This window comes from Phaenicophaeus curvirostris, chromosome 8 (genome assembly GCF_032191515.1).
Source record: "Phaenicophaeus curvirostris isolate KB17595 chromosome 8, BPBGC_Pcur_1.0, whole genome shotgun sequence".
NCBI lineage: Eukaryota > Metazoa > Chordata > Aves > Cuculiformes > Cuculidae > Phaenicophaeus > Phaenicophaeus curvirostris.
In genome coordinates this window covers 37,659,194-37,675,274 of record NC_091399.1, presented here as the reverse complement: position 1 = coordinate 37,675,274, position 16,081 = coordinate 37,659,194, and the positions used below count along the sequence as shown (strand labels likewise).

Here is a 16,081-nt window from a genome sequence, read left to right as displayed (position 1 = left end):
TCTGAAACAGATGGCCCCACTTTTCTCCAGGACCCATCTCTGAGAACCCTCCCTCTTAGCATTAAGGTGCTGTTGAGTATTTGTTTCAATTCAACACTTCCTACAGCTAAAATTACTTCTGTTGCTCTTGCAACTACAGAAACCTGTTTCTTCTTTCTCCCAATGAAATGTGTATTTCTGTGACACTCTCTGCTCTGCCCAGGCTTTCACACTGTCCATAGCTAACACATGCGGTCTATCCTCTTCTTGGCATTTGTAATTCTGGCAAATCAATTAATGCTTCCCATCTCTTTCTTTCTGATCCAATATTCCTCTATCTTAAACTACTAGGGTTTCTCCTCAAGAGGAACTTGCTAATTCCAACCAACAACTCCTCCTGCCAAAACATCAAGGGGAAGCCATGGTAATAATTCCAAGACAGGTCTGATATGGGCTCTGCTAATGTGCAGCAACACCTGCCCCTCTGTCAGGCGCAGCCACATGATTCCTGAGTTATCTCTGTCCTTCATATCTGGCACCTTGCTGACCACTGGCAGCAAAGGCACAGCATCCTTCCTGAGCTCAGCCTGCCTGATCTGCTGGTGCCGGACCACGTCCCCCATGGCTGGCTGCCTTCAGAACTTGTTCGCACAGAAAAACCAGTTTTGCAGGGGCAATATTGTGCAGATTTTGATGCTACATGGCCACTGCTTATCAAGATCCTGGCTAGGATCTTCAGCATACATGCCTGGATATCACATCTGCGCTCTCCTCACCACTGCAGATGAATGGGAATGTATGGAGAAAGGAAAGCTGAAGTATTTTGTCACAAAGGAGATGAACGCTGGTAACATGCTTGTCTCAAACTATGAGACTGTGTGATGCGCTGCACAGCAATTGCACATCTGACACCTTGATTACATGGTCCTCATTTCTCTGCAAGCACGACATCTGCTTGGGAGTGAAGGCAGGAATCAAACAGAGCAAGAACAGTACAGACAGGAGGATGGGAGAGGAGGCACAGTCGCCAGCCCACCCACCCAAGCAACACATGCTGGACCTCTTCAGCTGGGTAGGCACTCATGCTGCCAACACCTCTTACCATCCAAAGAACTCAGCAGCCGCGTGAAGGGTTGAAGTGACATGTGCCATCAGCTCTGTCCCGATGAAGGGCAGAGGGTGTCCGGGCACAGCTCCTCTAGGTTAGCGCAGCCGGCAGGAGAAGGGAGACTAGCCTCACTGTCCATCCCAACCCACAGTGCAGCAGAGAAAGAGCAATCTTTCCCATCTTAACTATCAATCAATTCATCAACACCTCACTGATCACAGAAGACACAGCCCTAATCTTTATGCAATGTAATGACAGATAGCATTGAGTTTTTAATTAAGAAAACCTCACATGGACATGAACTGGACCTTGGGAAGCAAGAACACACAGCACCTTGCACTGAGAACTCAAGCAACCGGTGGGACCCTCCTTCCTTCCCTTTCTTGCTGCCTCCTTGTTTCTAGGGGCCCCCTGTTTCTTACTTTCTTAACATCTGCTTTAACCAGAGATCTCCTGATAATATAATAATGCATTTTCCCTCTTCTCTAAATATTTACCTTTCCATTCTCCTGTCCCTTAAACACCACATGCGGCTCTTCCTAATAGGCAGACTCTGTGCTCTAGAGAAGGAAAGCTAACTGCGCATCTTTACAGCACTGTTTAAAGACTCAAAGCCTCAATATTTTCATTAATATACACAAACAGGTTCATCTCTGAGCCTAATGCAGAGGGAGCCAATGTTAAATGATTATAAGCAATAATAAGATTACATAGAATAAATTCTATATAAGACCAAAATATGTATGTGTGTGGGTAAGATTATAAAATACAGTACTTGAATATCTAGAATATTAAATTCCATTTACATTTTATATTCTTACAAGATGCTGTATGGACTACATAGAATATCTGCAACTATAATAACACGTACATCACACTATCCAATTACTCCAACAGCAGACTTTTACCTACACAAAGGAATCCCGTTTCGGTGCAGTCTGCCAAACATAACCTGCGGCACCCGCTGTGGGCCATGCCTCTGAAGTTTCCTTCACATCTCCCTTGGCCCTAACATGAACATATTAGAGCAGAGGCAGAAGAGGCAGCTCCATCTACTTATTAAAATGCAACAGCAGTTGACAACAGACTTGAGAAGGTACAGGGCTAACACCATGAAATCACCCAAGTGAAAAGATGTTTAGTGACTCATTACTTTTTTTAAATGAAAATTTATGTTCACACACATCTTAAAACAAAATAATTAGGTGCAATACAAAATTCCCCACCCTTTCCACCCCCCTCCTCCATTACTAGGCGTCATGAGGGTGCATTGTGAGATCAAAACCTGATCAGGAAAGACAGAAGAAAATATTCACAAGCACTCTGACAATTTTACAGCTGGAGGAACATGCATATCCTTATCAATGCTTCCTTTTAGCAGCTGCTTTTTGTGAACATAAAAATCACACACTCGCAAGCTCTTTTGTCCACCAGAACTGCTCTGATCCAGACAAAACCAAGTTATACTTACCAAATCCACGAATGACGACGATTAGGTACAAAATTAACATTTAACATCTTCCAAGATGGTATTTCTCTTCTACTTGTACAAAAAATACTCAGTACATTTTCTGCTTGTTCCAAAACTTCTGTCTTTCTGAAGTTGTATCAGTGGCACGGAGATGTTTCCAGGAGTTTTTATTCTTTGTGATTACATGTCAACTCCCATTGCAGGGTGGATGTCACTTTATACACGAATGCAAATGACTTGGCAATCAAAATGTGAGGGTGCATGTGGAACAGCCTCTACAGACTCCCATATTTCTTCATTTATATCAGAAGGAAAAAAAAACCTATCTATTTCTGGCAAAGACCAGACTGCAGTTTCCTGCTCTCATTTGTATAATCCCTTCCAGTGATCCTGAGACAGGGGTGGGGGGAAAAGCAAGCCTTTTCCAAACTGGAGATACATCCCCATTTTCCTGTTTGTCCTTTCCAGGTCGTATTCCTCGTTCATTCACCACCTCTGCAGATGAATCAAAGTTTTCTGACGCTGCAGAAACTCTGCTCCCAGGTCCCTCCTGCGTAACCCACTCTGCACCATGGATGTGAGGGATGAGATTCCAGGGGTGACCCAGGTGCAGGCAGCTACAGGGGGATCCAGGGCCCCTTCAAGTTAGGGGTTATGGACAGGAGGGAGCACGCCTGTAAGGCAAAAGGCCTGGTTTATCCATCCCACCAAACTAGAAGAAAGAGCAAAGCTTTTGGAGGGTTTCGAGCTCTCTGCAAGGGGTCATCACCACCCTGAGTGTGCTCTGTGTTATGCCTGGCACTCAGGGACGAAGATGTGTTTCTTGACAGGTTCCCTGGCTGTCTCTCCAGCCCTCCCTTCTGCCTGGCCGGAGAGCTGCTCTGCCTGCAGGAAAATCCTCCCAGCAGGTACGTCCGCAGCTGCAACTTCCCCCAGAGCCTTTGAGCAAGAGCAGATTTGCGTGTCTCTGCATAAAATGGAATTTTACAAGATTTACATCTAAATCCCGCCGCTGAACATCAAACCCAGCACAGCTCCCTGGTGCATCAAGACGTCAGGGGTGGGTGGTGGGAAGACAGGAGCTGTGCAGGAAGCAGCTCCTGAACTAAGATCTTTCCGCAGCAGCACAGCCTGGGGCTTGGCCGCAACCCCCCATGAGGCTGCACCTCTGCTGGAGTCGGTGCTGGGGCTGGAGAGCCAGGGAGGGGATCTAGGGACAAAGGGAGGGCTGCTTAAATAAAGGAGAATTTAAAGTACTTCCAGCAGCTACAATGGGATGGTTTGGGAATGACAAAAGGGTATGTGCCCAGGTGTCCCTGCCCAGGTGTCCCTGCCCAGGTGTCCCTGCCCAGGTGTCCCTGCCCAGGCAGCACTTCCATCCAGTCGAACACTGGGACAAGAAAGGAGGCTGCACTGATGCGGTTGGATTGCATGCTGTGTTTCTTTCAGTTTGGGAAACACAAAGTTCAACGTCAAGATATGCACGGTACGTGCAAGCAAATTTTCCATTTACTGTATTTTTTTCCTCCTAGTGACGTCTTGAGACATTTCACTTTGACAACCAAAAGGAAGGGTTTTTATCAGCAGCTGAAATCAGATGCATAAGCAAACAAGCATTAACGGGCTACCTATAAGTGATGTATAAACGGGCTTTACATTTCATCAGTCATAAATGATGCAAAATGTTCCCTACCTACGCAGAGGAGGGTACTCAAAGCAGGAAGAGAGGACAGCGTGGGAGCCCAGCAGCCCAGGGCACTGAGCTGGGGATCGCACGCCACGGCTTGAGCAGTCTCACCCCTACACCCAGACCTGCAACCTGCTGCACCACCCTGCCCAGGCATTTTAAGTCCAAACTGGAAAGATGAATGAGCAACTGTTTTATTAATTAGGAACTCAAATTCAGTTTCAAAATAAACAGGAAGGGAGAGCTGGGAAATTGCATTACATACTACGGCACAACTCAACAGTTTGGACTGACACGGTCAAAGCTAATAAAAAATCTAGGCTGGAGGAACAACGCTTTTCTTTTCTGTACACGTTGGGTGGAACATTAAACCTTATTTTATTCTATTGACATTAAAAACAAGTTATAAAAATGTAGGTACAAATTAAAAGTATAAGAAAAACTGTGACTGCAAAGACCATAGAATCATAGAATGGCGGCTTCAGCTGGAAGATCATCCAGTTCCAACCTGCCTGTCATGGGCAGGGACACTTTCCATTGGATCAGGTTGCTCAAAGCCCCCTCCAATCTGGCCTTGAACACCTCCAGGGATGGGGCAGCCATCACTTCTCTGACAACCTGTGCCTCATCACCCTCACAGTTACACATTTCTTCCTAATGTCTGATATAAACCTCCCCTTAAAACCATTACCCCTTATCACAGAATCACAGAATCACAGAATAACCAGGTTGGAAGAGACCCACTGGATCATCGAGTCCAACCGTTCCTATTAAACACTAAACCATATCCCTCAGCACCTCATCCACCCGTGCCTTAAACACCTCCAGGGAAGGTGACTCAACCACCTCCGTGGGCAGCCTGTTCCACTGCCCAATGACCCTTTCTGTAAAGAATTTTTTCCTAACGTCTAGCCTAAACCTCCCCTGGCGGAGCTTGAGGCCATTCCCTCTTGTCCTGTCCCCTGTCACTTGGAAGAAGAGGCCAGCACCCTCCTCTCTACAACCTCCTTTCAGGTAGTTGTAGAGAGCAATGAGGTCTCCCCTCAGCCTCCTCTTCTCCAGGCTAAACAACCCCAGCTCTCTTAGCCGCTCCTCATAAGACTTGTTCTCCAGCCCTTTCACCAGCTTTGTTGCTCTTCTCTGGACTCGCTCCAGAGCCTCAACATCCTTCTTGTGGTGAGGGGCCCAGAACTGAACACAGGATTCGAGGAGCGGTCTCACCAGTGCCGAGTACAGAGGGAGAAGAACCTCCCTGGACCTGCTGGTCACGCCGTTTCTGATACAAGCCAAGATGCCATTAGCCTTCTTGGCCACCTGGGCACACTGCTGGCTCATGTTCAGTCGCTGTCAACCAACACCCCCAGGTCCCTCTCCTCCAGGCAGCTTTCTAGACAGACTTCTCCTAGTCTGTAGCACTGCACAGGGTTGCTGTGCCCCAAGTGCAGGACCCGGCACTTGGCCTTGTTAAACCTCATGCCATTGGACTCTGCCGAGTGGTCCAGCCTGTTCAGATCCCTTTACAGAGCCTCCCTGCCCTCCAGCAGATCAACACTTCCACCCAGCTTAGTGTCATCTGCAAACTTGCTAAGGGTGCACTCGATGCCTTCATCCAGATCATTGATGAAGACATTGAACAGGGCTGGACCCAGCACCGAGCCCTGGGGAACCCCACTTGTCACTTATCCTATCCCTGCTCTCCCTGATAAAGAGCCCCTCTCCATCTTTCCTGTAGCCACCCTTTAAGTACTGGAGGGCTGTTAGAAGATCTCCCTGGAGTATGGATAATCAATAAGCAGACAGTTTGTACCACTTCTGCCAATTTGTTTTGAAAAAAGACAGTTTCTTCTGCAGCAGTGAATAATTTTGCTTTCAGATCTGTGTAGACCACAGACTTACACATTTTATATATGACAAAGCCCACAAACATATATGGATGGCGATAAATACACAGACAGGCAGATACATGCACTCTGTCAACCCCAGCCTGCAGACTTCACTACCAGTACAACAGGTGGTTGTACAAATGGCCATTCTTACACACAGCCAGCAGAGACATCAATTCTGCTGTTACTGGCTTTAAAAAAGCGCATTTACAGTTTCAAAATTATGTTTATTATGCTGGAAATCCACATTGGTTTGGACATAGTTCAAAACTTGGCTCAGAAGATATTTCAGGCATTTCTTAATGATGTGAGAATCTCTGGTATGCCCTGAAGTAAAGCCCAGAATCACAGGCTGCTTCTTTACCTGCTTGGTACCTGCAGTCAGACTGGCAAACCCCAGCATCACAAGCCCACTCATACACTTCACATGGCTTTCATATATGAAAAACCCTGTGTGTGTTTTAACTGACTCCATTCGTGGGGCACACTGAAATTAATTTTGCTACCAAGTATGAGAAATTCAGACCACACATTGCACTTAACCTTCTAGGTCATTCCTGAAGGGCGCGCCAACTCTGTGGGTTGGGGAGCAACAAACCTATGTCATCCCCCAAAATCTCCCACCCTTCACTCCACTGGTTTCTCATCCCATCTGCACCCCACAAGCTGAAACTCTAAGGATGTCATATGACTCTAAGATATTCCTTTTTAATGTCCTCCTCTTGCCCTATGTGACTCTGCCCTTTTAACTTTCCCCCAGCTCTCAGGCTGGTACATTAAAACATTAACAGCTTTAAAATGGCTGTAGCCTCCAACTCCCATGCCTAAGAAAAAAACACCAGCATGTTCTTCTGGAATAGGAAGTCTGCCACGTTGGCCTTCAACATTATTCTCATTCTTCTTAGTGAAACAAGACAAAATTAATTCACTGCTAATCTGGTAACAGACACTTTTGTGCGCTATTACTTCCTTTCTACACTACCACTCCGAGAATCTGCATTTTCTCTCCCTGCTTCTGTTTTTATGGTATCTCCCTTCATGTTTCCAACCTTTTCCTTCATCATGCATCCTGAACTTGATGTGGATAATTGCAGGGAACATGGCAGTAATCAAACGGTGGCTGGGTGGGAAGGATAATAAGTCTTTCTCCTGTTTTTTTTCTCTGATAGCTTCTCAGACAGTTGAATAATTATCCTCCACTAAAGGCCCAAATGAAAGACTAGCAATTGCAGTATCAACATGACATAACTGAATATAAGTCTCAGGGCTATGATCAGAACCCACTTCTCCCTCACTTCTGGGTCTAAGAACCACCGAGTGCCCTGCCTTCTCTCCTACACGCTTAAAAAAACCCCATAAAATCGTTCATTTTTATCTTTATCCATTGGGTGTCACATCTACATATTTAATATGTTTATTAGTTACACAATAAAATGGCTTTGCAAGCTCTACTGATGATGAGTCCTAGTCCCATCGGTCCATCCTGGCAGCCCCTATACTGATGGTCCACAAGGGACACATCAAATGTTTTGTGAAAAAAATTGCACAGACTCTTCAAAACCATTTTCTAGAAACCCAGCACATAACATTTTTCCATGTCTTTCAGCAAAGTTACATAAGGCAGCTATTGCGCAGCTGGCCTGTTATTGTGCTGGCTTGAAACACTCCAGGCTCTTCAGCACTTCGTTACCTTTATTCCCTCAATCAACAGCAGGCTGCTGCAAAGGCTCAGGAATGTTCTCTGTCCTCGAAAGGCACAGACACAACAGCCTGAAAAAAAATCAGCTGATATTTTGGATATCTTGAGACAAACCAGAAGCACAGAACATTTAAAAAATTACGGACATTTAATTTCCAGATTAAAGACCCTATATTAATGCAATAGTATATCAGGGTTTTAGAGGAATATTTTGTCTTCCTCCTAGTTCTTAGTTGTAGAATAATCGGGATAGCATGCAGACGTCCTAGCTTATAACCAAAAAGCAAGAAACCCACTCAGAACAAACTTCTCCAGTGCTGCCCCTTGGTACTTTATTAACTGTTTTGCAAAGGAGTATCAACCCTTTAGAAAATGTTTATATTGTTGGGTTTTTCTGTCACACGCCGCTGCCAGAAGCTGCTTTGCAGAGTACAAAGCTATCTATTGATTTTGAAAGGATGCGATTGCTTGTGCACCAACCCAACTGCTCAGCCACACAGAAGCTTTTCATTCATTCATTCTTTCTTTCTGGTCACACTGATACATAATGATGAAATATTAATTTGCAATTCTAATTTCCTTTTTTTCTTTAAAATAATCCTCTGCCCAAGCACTGACCTAAGAGCTGCAGGAACATCACCTTACATGAAATACCAGCATTCTCTGTGTACTACTGAAAAACATACTTATTTAAGAAATGCAATCATAAAACATATACCCATAGCTCATCAAACATAATTTTAAGGTAATCTATTTTTCTTCAGTCTTGGAATTCTATTCACCAAGTAATAAGGTATACCTGCTGTCAGCTGACTTGAAGCCTGCAGGTAATTTGATGTGCCAGGAAATCACTAGCTCAAAATCCTGACCTGAATCTCACGCTCTTCCGCAAAATGCAAATGCCAAAGACCTTGCAGGAACACCAGCCTAAAATAAGCTGAGTGTTGGACTGCAGAAAGTAGCAAGCATAATTACAGGTATGTACTCATCAGGGAATGGCTGACTGAAATCTCTTGCCAATGCAGATGACTGTTTAATTGTCAACTGAACTACTCAGGGCTGGTTTCCCCTGTTCTGCAGCTGGTGCAGTCCCTACACCTGCACGATGGATGTTTAAGAGGTGCAGAACATGAATGATAGGCTCCCTGAGATTGTCTTACACTCACATTGAATTTGGTCTGCAGAGCTGGATAAATACAGGTGGGAGACAGCACAAGCATTTTATGTTTTCCAAAACAGGTACCACTAAAAGTCATTTGGCAGCAGGAAACTGCAGTTTTTGGAGCATTGCTACAATATACCCTGACATTAATAGCAAATGCAAGGATAAGTAGTCTTCCTCCTTTGTTTTTCTTTGTTTTTCACAAAATGCAAAAAACAAAGTCCCCCCCCAGGGAAAATTAATCTTTTCCAGACTGACATATCACCTCCCTGTTTCTCACACACCTTCCGTCTCCTCTTCCCCTAAATAAAACTCTATTTTCAAACAGGTGACAATCAAGGCAAGCAACACAATGTTAAAGAATAGGAATTTCAAAGCAAATCGTTCACACAAAGGGCTAAATCCGAGAGACAGCGTTTGCCTTCAGAGCAAAGTGCAGCCTTTCCCCTACAAGAAACCCCCAAACCTCTCTGGCCACTGCCACTGGCCACCACAGAGAGCAAAGCACACACTGGGTGCAGAGCAAGGCACCAGACATCACCTACTGTGCTGCAGAGTGCATCGACACGCAGGACCTGGCTCTTATATCACATCACAGCCCAGAAAAGCAGCACTTATAAGTAAAAGTGTGCAAGAGGCCTTTGAGATGAGTGAGTGACTAGCACGGCATTACAGCAAGCAGCACGCTATGTGGGACCAGGCAGGGAAAGGAACAAATAGCAGCTCACATCGAAGCAATATCAAAAGACAGAAATGCTCGGCTGCTGTCACACTATTGCATGCGTTTGGGATAACTTCATGTGGAAGCAAGCACTTCCCAATTTATCCTGGAGAATGGTCTCTCACATTGCTCTGTCTTCCTGGCAGGTTTAAGATTATATGGGAAACAGAAAGCGAAGAGGAGTTGCAGGTGAGCCACTAACAATACACCAGAGTAGTGTGGCTAAGAGGGAAAGAGTCAAAAAGAGCCTCTATAGCAAACAGAGGAAACTAGAAAAAGGAAAAAAATAGAATCTCAATCCACCCTGCAGCTTCCCAGTGAACATTTCTGAAAAGTTTCCAACAGAAAACAACATAATGAATCAACAACAGCAGTTGGTTTGTGAACACCAAGCACCATGTTTTTCGTAACCATCTCCAAGGGGTCTTAGTACTGCCTTAGCTTGCAATTAATTAGTAGGAGAGTTTTCATCTATTTTATGTCAACAGTATATATGATGACATCTTTAGAATGCACATATTTGGTGAGAGCACACCAAAATCTCAAAGCAAGGAACGTGCTGTATACAGAAATGTGCCCGCTGAATGGGTTTCCATCTGGATTATATTTTGATCTACAATTTTATTGCTTCTTTAGGGAGCTTTAATTTTATGTTCCACTTTGGCTACTTCCAATCTCTAAAGCTCTTGCAAACCAATTTGTGGAAGAGATGCTGCAGGGGATGTGAGTTCCCACTGCAGCACACAAAGTGACTAAACGAAAACCAAGCGTCATTTATCTGATGGAAATGGAAACCACCAGGACCTTAGGTTTTATGCCTACAATGAAATTTATTTGCTGTCAGTGCTCCACTTCTTTGAAACACAGTTGCTGTACTGCTTCAGTTAGGGAAGAAACACTGATTGCTGCTTTCTGCATGAAACTAAATGAAGTAACACAGAAAAAGTTCAGTAATTCTTTGCATATCAGAATAGCATCACCTGTAAGCAGACTCATAATTAGAGATAAGGCATCTCAGAGTAATTAGGTGGTAATGTATCAAGCATCGTGAGGCTTCCCAAGCTTTCCAAGCTGTGACTGTGGGTCCTCCCTCCATCAGAGGAGCCATCTGGAAAAGCAGATGCCGAACAAACACCCAATGCTGGCACGCTCTTCCATCTTCCCACTCCCTACTGCAGGCCAGAAGAAAATCTGAGACCCGCACCAGGGTGGACATCTTCTGGATGAGTAATAAACCCCCATAAACACAACCCAGGGCTCTGACGTGGTCCTGCTGTTTTCAGATTGCAGCACCTAAAGCTGGACTCAAACACAGGTATCTATGTAAAGGACAGGATTTCTAGATGTGCCAAAGCAGGAGGAACAGGGTGGCAGGCGGGAAGGCACTCAGCAGCAATAAGCTTTGCTGGCTTCCCTAGACCTCATCTATGGCACTCATTTAAACATGAAAAAAATAACTGCCTCTTTAACATGGGTCACAATATTATGACTTATAACCCTCAACACTGTTTTCCCCCGTGTCTTCAACCCTTTAAGCAGTGCTTTTCAAGAGCATTAGCTTTCATATCTCCTTGACTGAAGAAGGGGTATTTTTACATGATGGTATTCTGTGTTAAAACAAGCAGATGACAATTTTGGAGTGCAGTACTTAAGAAGCTATTTCCTGACAGGAGATGAGGCAAAGCACCAGTTTCCTCAGGCACTCAGATTGCTCCTTTCTGCTCGCTCCCATCGAGCTCTCAATTTCCTTTGACTACAAATCTATCTGCATGGAAATATTTTAAAATATTTTCTATTACATTTGATTCCATGACACGGAAGAAGCCCCAAAACAGACAGGAAAACTTAATCACTTTCTCCATGTTTCCTAATTCACAAGCAAGTACTTTATACCCACTGCTGGCTATGGCCATGGTGATCCCAAGTGAATCCCATGAGGAGAGACTTCCAAGTCTTTGCAGACTTACCACTCGGCACTAGTTTGGATATGAAATGGCCACTACTAGGTACTGATACAATTTAGTAATGGACAGGTACAGTTGGACTCATTGATCTCAAAGGTCTTTTCCAACCTAGAGACTCCATAATTCTATGATTTGGGGAGGACAGAGAGAAGGCTACCACTTACAGGTCTAGGAACAAAGCTCTTCATCTGCCTTCCACGAATATTATAGTCCTTCACTTTCACTCTAAAGAAGATAATGCGATATCTTAAAGCCTGAAAAGTAGGGAATCTTCAGTCCCTCAGCATCCTTCTGGAAACTCAAAAAGCTAAGACAATATTGCTAAAGTTATCAATATTAAGATTTTATATAATACATCATTTCCTTGGCATACTGAAACTTCCTTCTCAATGATATATTTCCTTAACAAAGAAGTAACTTGTAATGACAATAGTTATTTTTTCATAATGAAATCACTCTCATTTGAACTTCCAGCAGTAGAATAATGTGCATGTCTCTATGCATTCATCCAAGCTAGAAGATTCTGGCGTGGTAGAACTGTGAAAAATCGGAATAATTATATTTAAATAATGTGAAAACAGTGAATTTGCAATCATTATACCAGAAGAGAACATTTCTCAAAGTTAGCTATACAAAGCAAGTCATGCTTTGTCATTAAATGCCTGGTAGACTGTGAAATACATACAACACATGGCAATCATTTGCTCTGAACCAGGTCCAAGGTGAGTGAGCTCCAGGGTGACTTAGAACTGCTGTGCGTACTTCTACCTCATCTCGTGCTTCTGGCACTGCTGGTCACTGGTTTAAAATCTCCTTCATTTGGGGGCATGAAAGAAGCAGGGGTGGTTTGTTGAGTGCAGGACTTTTTTTTTTTTTTTGCTATGTTGGCTGAGCTGCAGTCTCTGTTCCTCTAAAACTGCAAACCCCCAAGCATGGGGAGCACAGGAAACCCCACTGAAATCCTTCAATGGGCAAGCAAGGTGAAAATGAGATAATATTAACCATAATTTAACAAAAAATGTTAGGGAACATGAAGAAATATACTTGAAAGCTATATCAAGGAGATAACAGCTTCACAGCCACAACATTTACTGGTTTTATACAATCCTCATCTTTTACAAATACTTGTGGTATCCTGTGGCCTTTAAATTAATGTATGCATGAGCTAGATGGATATTTAAACATCCATCCAAACCCATTCCGCTGGGATCACCCTAACAAGAGTGCAAATGTAGTGCAGGAGGAACATGGATGAGCTGAAATAGGGCTGAATAAAAACGATGTGTTTTTGCAAACCTGCTCTTCCTACCTATTTAGCAACACATCTTGTCCCTTACATGAATAACTACGATATTTTGTTCTCACTAAATACACAGAACCATTATTCTCAAGGTACAAACATCAGGAATCATCCCCCCTCATCTTCTCTGGTGGAAAATCAGCTTTGCAAAACAGAAAAAAAATGGACATAAAGAAACACAGAGGAAAAGGACTTGTTAAAGTCCTTATTTTTTTTTTTCCCCTAAGTTTATTGTCTGGTTTGAACCTATTTAGAGAACAGGTATACCCAGACAGAATTTTAGGGAATAGCTACTTTCGCTCCAGGCAGAGCACTTTCAAAGACAGCATCATGAGGATCAGCTTCATTGGAGCACATGTACGCATCTGTCATTTAGATGCACTGAAGGGGTTTATGTCACGTAGCAGTACCAAAACCATAGTGTTTGTCTAGATAATGGTCCCTTTTCAGCCTTTATTACCAGCATCTAATTCCCAGGGTACGGCAGCCTCGGGTGATGCCGGTGCGTGTTCCAGCACCCATCTACCTCTCCCATCATCAGCATCGCTTCTCCCAGAGGATTAGATTCAGGATTTAACAATCCCCAAAGCATCACTCTTCCAGAAACAGCTGAAATTTCCAAGTTTTGCCTGCAAAGACTTTACAGAAAACTGGGGATCTCACTATTCAAGAGTGCAAGCTCTGCCAAAGCCCCACAGAAAGCTTACATCTGTTTTACTGAAGTTTGGCATTATAAAAACATTTTTAAAGAGAAATGACATAGCACATGATTTAAGTACACATGTAGTTATTTCAAACAGATAAAGCTGATTAATCTAGCTTGCCTGTGAAGCTCAACACTGTAGGTAGAAACATAAAGTTGCTACAGACACCAGGGCCAAAATAAGGTTATTCAGTCTTTTCTGGTCCAGGGCGTGGTAAGGAGGACAGACTTGTTCCATAAAAAGCAACTTGGCAGAGCGTTGCCCTTAGAAGAGCTTTTCCCATAGTCTTCAAGTGATGTTTGCTATGGACTGCTCTTGTCTGCTTTCTGGATGACCTATGGTATATCATAAAATAATACAACTCCCAGAACAGATTTCATGAAGAGGTTTAAGTCCTTCGAGAGACTTACTCATGCATCTCAGAATAGTCCACATCGCAGCCTGGCATCGTGAGTATGTATATTTAACTGTTATTCCTTATCACTTACGTTCCATACCCTCTAAATATCACTATCTCAGGAATAGGGAGAAGGCATGCACTTCTTAAATGTTTTCAACTTTGGGGGGAAAAAAGCCACGCACAGACACAAAACTTTTGGACCTTGGCATCTGGACTCTTTCCGATTTGTTTACTCAGTATTACGATTTTCATACAATTTTTTATTGTTCCCATTTCCCTGACAAAACCAAAATTCAGAGAAAAGGGCAAGAAATCTGGAGGCACCTCCCATCAGTCCAAAGCACAGCACGTCTGTGAGAGGTGCTGTAAACCTGACAGTGCCAATGCATACATAAATCTGACAAAAAAGTGTCTACCAAAAATCATGTTGACTTTCTTTACCTAATATGGAAAATAAAAGTTACACGTAGAAGTACAGCTGCAATATAAAATAGCAGGTGTGTTATTTTAACTGTAAAGGATGCTCCTACAGCACCGCATATTCTTTCAAGAGTGCCTACAACACCTGCACAAAAGAAACCCTGCTGAGCTGGGACAACAAAGCCTGAGACACCAGAATTAGGCTGCTGACACTACATTGCTTTTTTCACGCACCCAAACAGTGATTTCAGAAATAAACTCCCAGTTTCAAGAAAACACGAACCCAGACATTTTTAGAAAAAGGCTCCACATGGGCCACTGTTGCCTCCCGACATTTCTTTCTCCCAGGAGCCTGGTTATGGCATTTTCTTACACGAAACACTTGATGCAAGGCAAGTGCAGTGCATTTGTTTCCTTGGAAACAAAGCCTTTCAACCTTCATCACACACAACCTTAAGCAAAAGAAAACTCTGTAATTAGGCCCAAGGTCTAGCTATTTTGAGCCAGCAAAATGTTAAATCACAACTATTTTATTAGCAATAGAACACAATGAAAATGCACTTATCTCAATTACTGGAGTAGTATGTCTTCATATCAACCAAAACAATAAACCCATTGAATTACGCTGAGAAATACAATCACTTGCCTATTTAAAAGAATTTGGTAGGCTTTATTTAGCTATACTCTGCACCAGAATGAAAAGAAAACCTTTAAGTGACAAATGAAATTGTAACAATGAAGAGGTAACATTTATTCATTCAGGAGACTTTAAAATTTCAAATAACCATCAACATGCAGCTGTTAACATCTGTTGTAAACAACATTTGACCACAAAGGCTGAAGCACTACCAAGTACCACCACCCACATGTACATGTTCAGTACTTCCTTGGGCTCTAGTACTTTAGCCAAATACTGTTTACTCTACAATAAATTACTCCATAAAACTCAATGTAATACTGCCTATTTCATCCACTTCATTATAGAGTTTTTGTAGTTAGGAGTAAAATCCTTTCTCATTTGTACAAGCATCAGCAAGAGCTGGCATGGTTGCTTCAGCTGGCTGGATCAAGAAACATGTGTATCCCAGTCTTCACAATGTCAACTTTCCAAATCTTTATGTTCATAAAGAAAAGACCTCAAGCTGTGCAAGGGGAGGTTTAGATATAAGGAAAAATTTCTTCACTGAAAAGGTTGTTTAGCATTGGCACAGGCTGCTCAGGGAAGTGGTGGAGTCACCATCCCTGAAGATATCTAAAAGATGCGTGGATTTGGTGTTTAGGGACATGGTTTACCAGTGGACTTGGCAGCATTAGGTTTACAGCTAGACTCAATGATCGCAAAGGTCTAAATGATTCTATTCTACGATCTAATTGACCAGGAGTCAGAATACAGAATGGCCTAAAGAGTAAACTGCTCTGGATTTTCACCAGCACTATGTTCCCCAGTAGAACCAAAGGTAAACGCGTGTATTTGTTACTGTAGTCCCAGTGTTACACTCTTAACAAATACATCCACAATGTGAAAATAGTTCAAGAACCAAAATATTGAAGTCAGAGAATATTGTAGGTAGATACTTTCCCTG

General features: G+C 43.2%; 1 protein-coding gene across 2 annotated transcripts in view; it reads right to left on the bottom strand.

The window, feature by feature from the left end:
• Positions 1 to 16,081, bottom strand: part of PDE4B (phosphodiesterase 4B) — a 171,745-nt gene that overhangs the window by 94,520 nt on the left and 61,144 nt on the right. The window contains exon 1 of one of the 2 annotated variants that reach the window (XM_069861966.1): positions 2,559 to 2,660. The exons of the other annotated variant lie outside the window; for it this stretch is intronic. Coding sequence (XP_069718067.1) covers positions 2,559 to 2,605 — 47 coding nt within the window. The 5' untranslated portion in view covers positions 2,606 to 2,660. Of the gene's footprint in view, positions 1 to 2,558; positions 2,661 to 16,081 lie in introns of those variants that run through there. 2 annotated transcript variants of the gene reach the window in all.